This window comes from Falco biarmicus, chromosome 11, assembly GCF_023638135.1.
Source record: "Falco biarmicus isolate bFalBia1 chromosome 11, bFalBia1.pri, whole genome shotgun sequence".
Classification (NCBI taxonomy): Eukaryota; Metazoa; Chordata; class Aves; order Falconiformes; family Falconidae; genus Falco; species Falco biarmicus.
The window spans coordinates 19,241,748-19,256,974 of NC_079298.1; the positions used below are offsets into that span (position 1 = coordinate 19,241,748).

General features: G+C 37.2%; 1 protein-coding gene across 2 annotated transcripts in view; it reads right to left on the reverse strand.

Annotated features, from left to right (window-relative positions):
• The window catches only part of COL24A1 (collagen type XXIV alpha 1 chain), a 147,549-nt gene that overhangs the window by 77,886 nt on the left and 54,436 nt on the right, over positions 1-15,227 (reverse strand). For both annotated transcript variants that reach the window (XM_056356293.1, XM_056356292.1), the window contains exons 15-19: positions 11,278-11,331; positions 11,142-11,186; positions 10,693-10,746; positions 10,012-10,065; positions 8,335-8,388 (exon numbers count right to left, since the gene is read on the reverse strand). In XM_056356293.1, coding sequence (XP_056212268.1) covers positions 8,335-8,388; positions 10,012-10,065; positions 10,693-10,746; positions 11,142-11,186; positions 11,278-11,331 — 261 coding nt within the window. The remainder of the gene's footprint in view (positions 1-8,334; positions 8,389-10,011; positions 10,066-10,692; positions 10,747-11,141; positions 11,187-11,277; positions 11,332-15,227) is intronic.

Sequence of the window (15,227 nt, forward strand, 5' to 3'; positions counted from 1 at the left end):
ACTTCCAGCACAAAATTCTCTCTGACACCCTTCCATACTAATGCAGGCTAATACACATCATCATTAAAGTTTCAACAGTCACTTTTTGTGTTCTCTAAGCAGGGAAGAGGTATTAAAAAATTTGCCTCACTAAGTGAATAAAAGTTGGCCATACTCTATTATTCCAGAACACCTGACCTTCATATACAGGTAACGATAATTTCTAATGGTTATTCATAATTAGATGACTTAGATGGCATTAATTAAAAAAAACAACACCAAACAAACAAAAAAAAGAAAACACCAAACAAAAAACAACTTAACAGAAAGGTAAAGAAATCATACTAAGGCAAGAAGTTTAAAAGAAAATATTATTTCAGCCTCAACTACCATATTATAATAAAATGTAAAAAGTATTTAGGGCACCACTGTTCTTACTTGTAGGGCTTTCTTCTATTTGTTTTCTATAGTCTGTTCTTAACAGGAGGCAGAGAGACTTATGAGTAGTGATTTAGACAGAATGTAAATATTTTAACGTGTGTTATATATCAAGTAAAAAATAAATGTATAAACAACATATGAAATAAAATGATTTCTTTTAAAAAAATGAGGTTTAGCGCTGGAATGCTAAGGAATACTAAAGCAAAACACTAAAGAGGAAAAAAGAACTGATCTGAGTTTTTAGAAGAAGCGGAACAACCCTAACGCCCAGCATTTCACAGAACATCACAGTGGTAATTTCTTTTTGCCATAAAGCAGTACGAGTAGAGCTGTGCAACAACTCCAACGCGCCTCTAGGTGGCACAGAGCATATTAGTCACATGTGACCAGGGCACCCAAGCTGATACCTGAAGTACTCCCCTCAGTGTGTATCAGCCTGGATTTCTGTACGGGTCATAAGAGGATTTTTTACAAATCCTGACCACACTTAACTACTGAAATCCACTATCTATCTGAGATACACTGAAGAGTTAGGCCAATTCTTTGGAAGTTGCTAACTCATCCTTTCTTAATTTTAAATTTGCTTATTTACAGACATTAAATAGTTACCAGGTGGGCTGTTTTGCACATCTGTAAAACTTTTAACTTTCTAATGTGTGAACAAGTGCTAAATGCTGACACAGAGAAAGTTTCCCTCATGGCAATAAACATTCCAGAGAACAATCTGTCAAGAAAAATGTCTATTTAGAAAGATTCTTATATCTTGATAAGGGAATACGCCTACTTTATTTATTTGCATAAATACTTCTAGAAGGAATTCAGTGAGAACTATAAGTTGTAAGCATCGAGAAGCACTATCACAGTTAGAACAATCATGACATTTGGATACCTTTCCATGTCAGGCAGTCTTAGGATGTGAGATGGCTACTGGCCTGAGAACATCAACCCTAGCAAGGCATTTAAACATTCAAACTGAAAATCTTCATCATTTTTGTCTTTGCCATAAAGCTGGATTTAGGCTTTTCTTCTCAAGCACTACCACAGAGAAAATGCAGATGCTATGGCAGTATTAGAACACATTTCCAAGATGTTCTCACATTAATAATCCAGGACACAGACAGGCACTCCAGACAATTCCAGAAGACGAATGAACCAGAAAGGAGTTCTTAAAACACTCAGCAATGCTGTTTGCCATTCAGATTCTGAGTTGTGAAGTGGTATACATTTCTACCTATATCTGAATTCGTCAAGAGTTATTCAGCAGCCAGCTTCCTGTGAAGCTACGCCAGATTAAAAGTTCATTATTCTTCCATAAGTGAAAGGCCAGGAGATCAATGTATAGCTTCCAGCTGCAATGCAATTTTCAGCAGAGACTATTTGGAGAAAAATATCACTCAGTATTATGACTTCTACTAAGGAAATGCAAAGTGCAGATTCTTATCTTCACATCAGCTAGAAGCCTGGCAGGTAGTAGGCTACAAATTATTTTTAAAATCTTGCTGCACGTGTGGCCTTTTGCCAGCAAAGCACTTCAGAGTTCACTCAGTTTAACCCAACTAGAGGTGTTGTCAGAAAAAACTGTAGTTCCAGCTATCTCAACACAAATGTGCTTTAACCTTGCTAGGAAAGTGACCCATTTTGTACTGAACACATTTAAATATAAATTAACATATTCATTGTTCTCACTTATCTATATAATCTTTAATTAATGAAAAAATGCACAGATGATCAGACTGTTACTATGTCAGGACATGTCTTTTTGTACTGAAGTCAGTGCCTCAGAGATGAGAGGTCTGCAGAAGCTGTTGCTTTTCTTTTGTTTGTTTTCCTGTGTGGCTGCTAACACAGAAGCAGAATATCAGAAATGTTTGGAAATTACACTCCATTTCCACTAGGAATTCTCTTACATATGCAGAATCCACTCACTCCAAGCTGTTTCTACACGACATTTGCCAGCATTGCTGTTAGTCACTGACCCTCATGCCCTCTATTTCCTTAGCAGCCGTCAATGCGATTGGGACACCAGCGATGATAGAAGGACACCACAGAACAAAAACCTCTCCAGAGACTGTGATAGTCCCTTCAGTTGCCAAGTTTCCCTCCTCCAATATTTCATTCAATCACATGCTGTGTTTCATTTGAATGAGAATGAATTTTCAGAAGCAATACTGACTGGATGCCACTACTGAACTACAAGGTACTTATTAGAGCTTTATTACTAATTATTATCAAATTACAAAAGGAAGATTTCTGCATAAAACTACAATCTCTCTAAACTGAGAAAATGAGCTGTGATTTTGTATTCTCAAATAAGTGTTCATTATTCTTCTGTAAGTACATGCTATGCAGAGATATGATTCAACTAAAAAAAATTCTCTATACAATATTAGAAATGTCAGTATTCACACAGTTACAGGACTTTTTCCTTTGCCATTCATACAACTGCATGACAGTGTCAATAATGTGCCAAGTACAAAGAGAAAAACAGTACAAAAAAAAAAGATTTGAAATTAACTTTCTTCCATGTGTGCCAATCTAGCCAAGTTTAATGCCAGCATTTTTAAAGGCCAGAGACAAAACGTTAATTTTTTTCCCCACAGACCTTTAATTCTGATTTTGGAAAGGGTGGAGGAAGGAATCTAACAGTACAAATTACAACTGTACAATTGCAATTTGTCAGAGAACAGAAAAAAGGGTACAGCATACGATACGGTACAGGAAAGCTTTGCAATTTACTGTTACTAAGATGTGAGTAACACTATGCTGATGTTGCTTTGTGCTTTTGTCTAACTGCACACAGCGGATCTTTTCAGTTATGTTCACCAAAACACTAGTGACTTTTTCGTGAGAGACTTAAAGTCATCAGGTTTTCCAAATATGATGCATCATCCTTCAAAGCCATCTAGTGCATCTACATATTATATGGAACACATATCAGAATCACTGTATTTATAACAAGCAGTATCAAGTATAGGCTACTCTCTAGTGAGAGCGAGGTTGTACACCAACCCTTCAAAACAGACCTGCGTGGCTGCTTGATGGCCAAGAAGGTGGCTGGTGATTCACCTGACTGACCAGCACAGCAGCAGCAGCCACTGATCAGTATTTTAAGGACCAAGTATTGAAGTATTCTGTAAAGCTACAATGTGAGAAGTTAAGACCTTTGGTAAGAACTTCAGTGCAGACCCACTCCAAGGATCAGACAGGATTTCCAGAGGGAGCTTGGCACAGTTTAACCTGGTTAGAGTCACACTTGTTGGACTCTCTTTAACAGTCTCCCTGTCTGCACTGAAGACTTTCAGTAGTCAACCTACAAGGCCCAGGGAGACCTTAGCCACCTGCTTAACTACTTTCACAAGACTCAAAAATCAAGCCAGGCATTCAACATCAACAGCTACTTTTGTGTAACTTTCAAATACATATAACAATGGTAAGCAGAGAGAAGTATATTTTACAATTTTGTTCCAAGTTATGGTGAAAACAATCATCAAAGGTGGGCATTTCATCAGGGACAAAAATACCAGATTATGTATTTATTTTAAAATATTCAGGCTCGTTTTTGTGTTACCAATAACAGTTAAATGACTAAGGTCTGAAGAACAGGTCTTCTTTCAGGCTTCTAATGATATAACTGACAGTAGGGTTAGGCAAAGCCTGAGTACAGAGTAAAGTAATGAGGAACAACTCTGTGCGTTTTGAAAATCAAGTATTCCTAACTTTAAACCTTAGAAAAGAGATTAGTAGCTAATAGTCAGTGAAATAATGCTTGTGCAAGAGGAACTCTATTCTCTTGCAGGAGGATTATTGCACTGTACACTGCACAGTGCTATGCTGCTAACAAATGCCCACACAAATCAGACCACACCTAGACTAAGGCCAGATCAAAAAAGTAAGGCAGAAATTTCAAATTTATTTGCAAAACTACTGTTTCTTTTAAGATCAACACCAAAATCCAAGAGCCAAAGCAGTGCAAGTGTTTAAAATCAAATAAAAAACATCTCAGTACCAGTTTCCTTTACTCTAAGCAGATTCAGAATGTTAGAAGTTAAATAATGCCTTGGTAAAGCAACACAAATCAAGTTTTGTTTATCTGCATGTCCCTTTTTCTATAGTAAAGTCTCACCATAGTTCTGTCTGAAAAAGGAAAATCTCAAGATGACAAATTCTGTGCAAATTGCCTGTGAAGATCTGTGGAAACAGACTAGGACCTAACAGGCAGACTAAATTATAACCACTTAAAAAAAAAAATAAAGCAGTATGCCAGAATATGCATTTAATTCAGCTATAAAATTGTCTTTATTTCTATACTTCAAGTAATTTGCATGCAAGCTATTCAATGCGATATTGAAAGAGAACACTACGTTATCACTGCACTCGTGGCATTGTTTGCATAACCTCAAAACAGCATGTTATAAGATAGAACAAGCATTAAAAATAATTTTTTTTTTTAAATGAACAACTCAAAGTAGCCAGTAATTGATTTACAAAACCTCTGCCTTTTTGACTGTTTACTATTATTTGAACGTATCCTTTTCCTTTGTAATGTATTCTCTTGAACATGAAGCATACTAATTGAATCCCATATGAGTACCTTCCTGAAAGAATAAGCTAATGACTTCAGATCAAAATACTGCACAGATGAAAAAAGTTCTATTGACAATAATGACTAACGTGCCCTCTGTTTCAGACGAAACCTATTTATAATATTTAGGGAACATCTGAAGGAAACTATCACACTTATTCTTGGGGAATAATTAAATGTGATTCATAGAGTGAAATGTAACTGTAAAATATTCTGAATACGTGTGGAAGCCTGTTAAAACATTGTCTCATTTAATTCACATTAACAATAAGCATTACATACTTCATTGTACACAATTAACACTGAGTTAAAATAGTCAGACCAGCAATTTCCAGTTGTCATACCAATAAAATAAAACTCTCTAGAAAGTTGAAATTTTGGCTGTTTATTTTTAGATGCATGACAAAGCAGCAAAACGTGTAAACTGGTGAAGAACATGCTCCATCAAGTGCTCACTAAAGATAACCAACGCTTTGTGAGCAGCATACATTCAGGCACATGACAGACCCTGGCTCTGCAGCAACATACCCAGCAGAGAGTTTGGCTTGACACTGCAGGACTCCTGCACTGCAAAAGAATGCACTTGGCAGACAACCCTCACACGCCGCCCAGAAAGCAAGCACGAGACCTCTGTCCTTCCCTTTACTCACTCCTGCCCATCAGCACCGCAGTTCTCAAATGGACCCTGGCTATGAGCGGGTGGCTTATTTCAACTCTGATCTGGCATACCTAGGTTGCACAGCTGCAGAGGAAAGATTTAGGAAGCAATTCACTGCTGACCTGCATATAAAACGCCAAAAACCCGGAAGGATGAGTGAAGCCTGCCAGGCCTGTTCCCACTGTTGTGTGCAGAGATACTTCAGCTGCTGTAGTGCCTCATTTACAGCAGTTTACATAGAAAAAAAATTAGGGATATAGCTGCTTATTCTTTATACTGGAAATGAAATACTCAAATGTGTAATTGCAGAGACCAAAGGATCTTCAGTTTCTTATTTCACATGCACCCAAAACAAGCTTGAACATGGGGACAGGACAAATCCCACTGTCTTAGTGTTTGACAAAAGGGGAGAGACATAGTCTGAAGTAGGATCTGACAGGTTGTGCCACTGGGCAGACACACCCTTGTTCCTCCCACTCACAGCAATGCCCAACAAATCCCAATATAGCTTGCTTTATTATTTTTTTAATCTTTACTAAAAGACATATGGTATAGACTGTCATGCCCACAGCAAATTCAAAGTACTCCCCTTGCAAGACACTATTTCATCACAATCTGCTGTTTCCAGAAGCATCAAGGGGAACATGCAATACAGGATGTAATGTCTGTTTTCTACCTGGAGTCACAGGAAGTCTGACAATTCAGATAATGAAATCGGAACAAGGAAAGCAGTCCTGCCTGACCTCCTAGCTGTCTATTTTTGGAAGAAGACACATGATTAGATACATGACAGTAGGCTTTTCTTGTAGGAAATTCCCCAATAATTGCATATGCAGTTGTGTCTAAATAGCTTCTAGCAACAACAACTAGCTTATTTTTATAAGACAAAGTAACAGGGAGAGTACGATACAATCTTTGTTTAAGCTCATTTTTTATATTCCTTTTATTACAGAACTTCTAGTATTTCCAACTTATTCAAGTTCCTGGTATACTGCTGTCCTACCTCCCTTCTATTTCTGCTATTTCGCCATATGGTGACCATGTTTTTATGAAGTAAGAGAAGGCAAAACTTCTCTTACTTCTTTTGCATCTGTCTTGTGTGACTAAAATTGAGAAACATTGATTTGTAGTTTTAAACCTGACATTGTACAAACAGTTACTCAAAGAAAAATACCTGGACACTCAAGCTTTCATTGTCTAACATAAAGCACTTTATTTGCCTTCCAATGGCTGAAGTGATTCTGCATCACTGAGCAAAAGGAAATGCTGAGATTTTCAGACAGGAACTTTTCCCATTCGTATCTGCCCTGAGGGTACCAGCCCCCAGTGATGAATTTATCCCTAGGCCCAAAGGAATAACATGCCTGGGTTGGAATAAGGAACTATGAAGGACTACAGGGATAGGTGTCAGGGTCACCAGGACACAGGCTTCAAGACCAGCAATTTGATATTAACCTGCCATAGGTCTCCTTTGCTGGAAGCTACACAAGATGATGCAAGGATTCTGTTAATAATGAAGAAGTGCTAACAGGCTCACAAAATCTAAAATCCTGAGCCACAGAGAGAGGCAGCTGTGGGCAGCTTGCACAGGCCTTGTGACTTCTTCATTCCAACTGAAGGGCATGAAAATACTCTTTCCCCAATTGACTAAAACATATCGGCATATTCTGAAAAGACCATCTTGTGTTCTTACAACAACAGTAAATTTTCTCTCGATGAGGGCTCAACTCCATAAGAAAGTGTGTTCTTTAGGATTTAGAGGAGCTATAACAACAAAGCAATAAAACCCAACAATTTGTTCTTTGAGGATCACAGGCCTTGGGCTCCCTCTTAAAGAAGGTAGGAATACAGAGTCTTGGTTTGAGGAGGTATGCTCCCAGAGTTATCGTATGTTGCAAGGCCAGAACAACCATCATTGCTAATATAGACCTTCCAGACATATTTTCAAAAAACCTCAAAATGACAACAAAAATCCATTGGAGGAGGCTGATCAAAAAGAAGAATCTGCATTTTTTGCTTTCACCTCTCCAGCAAATATGAGTGTCTGTGTATGCATATATGTCTTTCCTGTACAGTCCCACAGCATTTTTTCCTATAGCCTATGTATAAATGCCAAAAAGCACGGAAACGGAACAATTCAGAAACTGACTCAGTTTCCGTGTAGACTTCCATAGTACAGTTCTTAGGCAACTGCACTGCTAGATTCAAGTGCTTGGCAATGCTTCCAATGTAACTAGTGTTTATTCTTTGCATTCCTGGCAAATAAAATTATTTTGTAAGAGATAAATATGCAACTAGGCTTGAAAAATCCCACTTCTAAACATTCTGTAGTATCTACAAATGGAAGTGTGCCTGAGAAGGCACATGAGCCTCACACAAGGTGTAACGCATAACACCTGGATTCAAAAGAGAGGAAATCCTAATCACATAGGCAATGAAGAACTAATTTGTATTCAAAGATCCTGTATATTAATACTTTGCATTAAAAATTATGAGCTAAAGTATTTTGTACTTTATGGAGGAGAATGAATTCATCAGATATGATTATATAAAAAGTATTTTCTAATTCAACTAAGACTATAATCTTTTGTGATGCAAGCTCATTTACCTCTGATTTTTGCAATTTAGTAGAACTAAATTACAGTGAATTTACCTTCATCAGACAATTTCTTACCTCAGGCCCTGGAGGACCCAATGGTCCATGGGATCCAGGATCTCCAATTTTCCCCTTAAAAAAATCCAAAGTTATATTTTTGATTGATTTTTTTAACAACAGATTGCTATGAAGATTTAAAAAACATTTATCAAACAGAAAGCCAACAAAAGTGTTGAGATGACTTTTCCACTAAATAGGGAATTTTGTAACTGCCTCTCTTCAGATTCAATTAAGATTAGTTCTTCAAATCTCTTTGAAGTCACAACAAAAAAAATGCAAATCAGCTTTGGACAAATAAAATTGGGTGTTTCGGGATGGTCCAAATAGTCGTATAAAAAAACCTTGACACACATAGCTGTTTTCACAATAAAAACTATGTATTATTTAAAAGGCCAGGAAGCAACTGTTACAGATATTGGTTTGCATATGAGTACTTATGTAGTTGAAGTATCCCATCATGGCCAAAGAAATGGCAGTTTTGTGATTAATATGAGTCTTATCCACATATGACAGTGACTCCATTATATACAAATACTGATACGCCTAGAAACTAACCAAAATATTTCTCTACATTATATCTGTTCTTCCACATTTTTACAAGTTTGCTGCTGCTGCTGCCGTAACTAGGTGTTCCTTGAATAAAATTAAAGCCTGTCCTGGAAAATCTTTTTTTAATTTGTAACATAAATGATTTTATTGTAAATGTATTCTACAAAGTTAAACACTATATTATTTGCAGGACTGAGGTCTCATATCTTAATTTAACATAAGTCAAGAAGCTGGTCACATTCAGTTTGTGTTTAAAATCTACAACTGTTCAGGAATGGGCTGATTCACGTGTTTATCTTTAAATGAAAATGCTTGTATCTTTAAAGGCAGAAAGGCTGAGTTTTCCCATCTAAGCCTAAGCAAATCTGTGTAAAAGTTTTGCAGGATTAATGTTTATATTATAAATTTTCTGGGACAAAGACAGTATTTTTTACTGAGTTTAAAGACCGATGATATTCATGAGGTCTAAGTAGGTTTATCAGATAGTGGCTTGATTGCACATAAGACAACAGGGACTGGAGTGATTAGTTCTTTAACAGCATAAACTATTGGCAGCTTTTAACTATTTATCAAAAAGAGGCAGACAGCAGTGATAAAAACAAGTGAGGAAAAAGCCAGGTAACCCTGTGCAATGCCTTTTCTACCTCAATATTTACAAACCCAGCAGAAGTGGCAGCACTGCACAGGTGCCTTTAAAGCTGCTAAAAATCAGTAGGAATTCATGACTACTCCCATCCCTGTGAGAAATGGCTGGGTATTAATGAGATTTCCCACACTCTCTCCAAATCCAGCTAGCCCAAATGGTCATCTTGGCAGCTCCCAAAGCTCTCAGTAAATTTGTTTCAAACATTACCAATACGTCTATTTCCCCACAAAGTGACTGTCACAGAATACTTAATATCCTAAGCCCTCCTATATTAAAATGAGACATATACTGATTTCTGTAATAAAATCTCACATCTTAGGACCTGACCCTCACTAGCCAGTCACCAGAAATAAAAGCAGTTCAGACCTTGTTCTTTGTGCATTTTGAATTAGGTAACTTCTAGAGGATTACATGACAATATGAACATAAGAGATAAAGAAGTAGCCAATATAACAACATATAATGATATACTGACAGCAAAAATCGATATGTAAACTTACTGGGGGTCCTGGCTTTCCTCTGGTCCCTGGAGGTCCTGGCAAACCAAGCGCACCCTGAAAAAAGAAAGCTATTAAATACACATGAAAATGTATTGTTGTGTTATGTTGGAAGCAATAGATTGCTACACTTTGCCACCTAAAACAGGCTTTGAAATAATTCTGCAGGATGAGAAGTGTCTTCTAACGTTCAACTTTCATCAAAAGACTTGTCACAGGATACACTGTTTCAGTGACTTCTGATGTACTAGCCAAATAGGAAAGAAGATACTTATTTATCTCAGTTTCACAATATGAGGGAACATACCAGACCATGTGGTGCTGCTAACCACAGCTGGTCCAGGTGAGCTGCAGATGAATCTCAAAGGTTCAAGGGAAAAATATCTTTTACAACAGTTTCTTACTAGTTTCAGATCATACCATAATTCTTTCCTTGTTTGACACTTCTCTCAACACATCAGCCAGAACTCTGCCCATGCCCTTTACTTGTCTTTGTTCACTACTTTCTATAAGTTTTAATTAGCACAGCATTTCTTACAAATATGTTAATTCAGCAGTATCCAGTAGCTTTTATTACTACATTCTACTTTTATGCAACTGGCTTGTTGCATTTGAAGAGACTCAGAAGCCTGATGAAGTTGCTGAAATTGGACAATTTTGTGAAACAGTGCAATTATAAATTACCTTGTCTCCTGGGTACCCCTGGTCTCCTGGCTCTCCTGCAAGGCCATGTTCACCCTAAACGACATATTATTTTATACAGACATTTATGTGGCTTAAAATGGGGTAGTTATCAGAAATTGAGAAAGATTAATTTGATATTTAGTATTTAAAATTAACACAGATCTTTGAATGACAATACAAGATGTTGCACTGAAGCACCCCTCCAGGAAACCCTATATACACAGCACCGGATTTTGTTATGCCTAGTAATAAGCGCTCTCCAGAAGCTTGTCTGCAGTACCAGATTGTGAGACTGAAGTAATTTTAAAAAAATAAAAGTCAGAAGAGAAAAGAAATCAAAAGGAAAAAGGGAAGGCTTTGTAAAGTACATTATTTTGCTCAAGATTTAATGAAAGGAGCCTGAAAGAATTATATATCTCTATGAAGATAATGGAAATTATTTAAATCACCTTATCACCTTTCATTCCAGGCTGTCCCACACTCCCTGGGAGACCCTATTAAAATGAAGAAAACAAAAATCCAATGTTTGCCTATAATATGGAAAGCAACATAGGCAACAGGCTGTGGGATTGTTTAGCACCATACCGTGGGCCCCTGAATTCCTGATGGTCCACTCGGTCCTGCTGGCCCAATGCCTCCCTATGAGACAGCAAGAAAGGTGACTACATTAAACATTTGATGAAATGGAGTAACTTAAAAGACTGATAACATAATGTGGCGTTTTATGCACCACAGAGAGGAACCAAAATCTTTTCCAGGCTGATTTCTTGGGGAAAAAAGTATCCATATTATAAGCCTTTACAGGTCCCAACCACATCAGCAGAAATGCAAGAAACTAAACTTCCCTCTTTTCCTTTAGATTATGTATTGAAGAGAAGACTGCAATGCATTAGGCAATGCAGAATAAGGAAGCTTTCTTTTGTACTGCAACTGCACAGCCCATGGCTATTTCCTCTTGTCTTTACGGTTACATCACATCACTACTCTATAAAGCACTGAATTTGGCTTAAAGGAATTATTTTACCATGAGTAGTGCCATAAAACGTGACTTTTACTAGGATTTCTCAACTCTCAATGATTTCTAAAAGTTTAAAGTTAAAAACAATAACAAACCAAAAAAAAGAAAAGATGGGATTCTTCCAAAATACCAAGTGTGTAAACTTAACCTTAAGTTCTGATGGTCACGCTAACTTTTTCTGTTCTCATGTACCTTTACAAGTCTTACGAGGAGCAGCTGAGGGAACTGGGCTTGTTTAGTCTGGAGAGAAGGAGACTCAGAGGCGACCTTACTGCTCTCTACAGCTCCCTGAGGGGAGGCTGCAGGCAGGTGGGGGTCGGTCCCTTCCCCCAGATAACAAGCGACAGGACAAGAAGAAACAGCCTCAAGTTATGCCAGGGGAGGTTTAGAGCGGATATTAGGAAAAATTTCTTCACAGAAAGGGTGGTCAAGCATTGGAACAGGCCACCCTGGGAGGTGGTGGAATCACCATCCCTGGAGGTGTTTAAAAAATGTGTAGATGTGGTGCTTAGGGATGTGGGTTTAGTGATGGACTTGGCAGTCCAGGGTTAACAGTGGGCTTGTTGATCTTAAAGGTTTTTTTCCAACCTAAATTATTCTATGATTCAAAGCCCTTACTACATTTCTCCTTTCTGGGATTTATAAAGTTTTATGACTTGAAAATGAAAAGCGAATGAGAAATGAAAAAAATTCAGAATCTTAAAAGATCAACACAGAAACAGCAATAATATTAATGAAAGAGTGAGCTAAACATAAGAAATGATTTATCAATAGGTAAAACTATATTATATAGAGAAAAATCTATCTACTTTCTGCCTATTCTACTTCTGGACAAAAAAAAGGCAGTGTTATATCTCTGACTATGCAAGAATTTCGTAACAAATATGAATAAAGACATCTTTTGCTACTTGCTAATTGTGACATGGAAAAGATGAGATGGACATCTACTGATTTCCAGTTCAGCACACATTCATTATTCTCTGGAAACTTTTTTGGGTAGTTAGCAAAAACATTCCTCTGCAGCCATCATCAGACTCATGGCTCACTGAAGAAAAAGGAAGACTGATGACTTAGCATCTCAATGGTGCTTGGTAAAGCTCCCAAGAGAATTGCCACTCTACATTGCTTTAGCCTTACATGACTGCTTCAATGATATATTCTGTCATGTTAGTTAATGCCAAGATAAATTGTTTACATTGCTGTCTCTTACTTGTGCTTTATGTTTTAGTTCAGCAAGGCATTTCTGTATTAATGATACTGTACATTGAAATGCATACTTATGGCAACAATAGCATCGGTTGAAAAATCAGAGGGATACTAAGCTGGGAAATTTAGCTTACAAAAGCGATGGGAAGAAGTTCCAAAAGAGCTTTACAAAATTCAAGTTGATGAAACTCTTGTCACAGTCTCCAGATGTATCGTCTGACATAATTAACAGCAAAGAACTGGAACTATTAAAAAATAAAACTGAAAAGTGATCTCACTGAAAAGGGTTGAATTACTAAGGCTGTCAGTTTTTAAAATTGTCCTTCATCTACAACAGCCCTGCTATATGTTAGCACATGCTTATCGGTTAAAAATTGCTGATAGATGAAAACCACAAATTACTTCAGCTACATAAAGCATACCTTTTCCACCATTTCTAATTTTTTTAGAATGGTTTAGTTTTTTAGTGAAACTAAAACCAAATTGCTTTTACATGACAAAAAATAAGATACCAGAAAAGGAAAACTAATGCTTCCTAGTATTAGGGGTGTGTGTGGGGGGGTTTAAACAAAAATAGAAATGTGATAGCTCTGATAACTGTGGTGCTAAATTTTCTGAAAGTCTCCATCACATTAAAACTCATGGGTTTGCAAGTCTTGAGAGACTGACTGCTCAGCCAGCCAGAACTCTGAACTTGGCAACAGCTTTGTATATTACAAAAAATCATGGAAGAAAGAATTCTTGGACTCAGCTTGCTGATGCTGCTCACTTTGCTGTTGTTCTCATGAGTACAAAAATATAATTAGCTCTTGACACTGTATACAGCTGGGCTGGACAAGCTACTTGAATTAACACTGTTGGTTTCTGCCAGATTAATATATTTAATCTCATGTTCAATACTGCATCTTGTAATAGTATAATATGTTTAATTAACTAAGTATTTTAGAACAAACATTGAGATCTCTAGTTCTTTACGCAGTTTTGGATGACCAGTAGCATCTGCCTGAATAAGGGCCATGAAAACAAAGGCCAGGGTGCACAAATCCATCTGGAGAGCAGGTGCGGTCAAGGAAAAAGGCTGCACCACACATGCTGTACTTGGGGATGCTACAGTCACCTGAAATTCCCCTGAGGTCTTGGTGAAATTATCCTACAGTTTCAAAAGCACAATGGTCCCTTGTAAATATAAACTCTGTAACAAAGGACAGGTCTTCCAATTATCTTACTGCCTGGGAAAGTGGGAACCAGAGTAACTAATATGGTGTAATGCAGAGACACAAAGGAGTGCATAATAGTAAATTTTACTGATGATGTGTATACAGTGTGTTAGTATCCACAAAAGATTCATGCCACTAGATACCGAAATCCTTTTTAGCCATGTTCTGACCTTATTTCAAAACCCCAGCTAGATCTGCTGATGCTTTTGAAGCTTCCAATGCGTGTTCAGAAAACTGGAGGAAATATTGCTGGGTCACTTTCCTTAACTATAAAATCTTACTGTAAGGTCTTATCAGCCACAGAGAGTTAACCGCCCCTGAGTGGCAATGCTAATGTGTTTGGGCTGAATAAACGAAGATACCTTTAAAAACAGCCTAATGTATCCAACAAGATCTATTAAGCTGTTGGAATAACCCTACCTTTATGGAACCACATTTCTACATCATAAGAACTTGCCCATACATATTTTTAATCACACATTTGTCATCCCAAGCACTAAACTCATAATAAGATCAGAAGCTCACTTGCAAATTTATTTCTACCTCCAAAAATGTCATTGTTTTTCAGCATATATACATATACCTCAGCTACAAACACACAAGTGTAGGGATCAAAGGAGCTCTCTGCTTCATAAAAGACCTCTAATTCCTTGTAGTCAAATGACCTGCAGCAGATAATGTAAAGTTTCCAAGAATTCTGGTCAAACCCTAATTCCAACAGAAGATGTGAATATTTGTGTATTCCCTGTAAAAATCTTGTTCCAAATGGTCACATTGTGAAACTAAAAGCTATACACATGAAGATTTAGCTTAATAATTGTACATAATGAAGAAAGAAATGCCAGTTTCTATGCTTTACTTTCTTGCCTTTACTTTGAATAAAAATTATGTATGGGCACATAATCAAAGCTTTTTTTTTTTTCCTTACACACATGGAACCATGCAGAAGAATCTCACATTTCAATGAGAGATGGCAGGCCACTCAGATGACGTTCACAGGCAACAGGCAAAACAATTGCTGATTTCATGCTGGTCAAAATCTAAATATACCATCAGTGTATTTGGGGGATTTTTTCCCCAATAGCTCATATCAG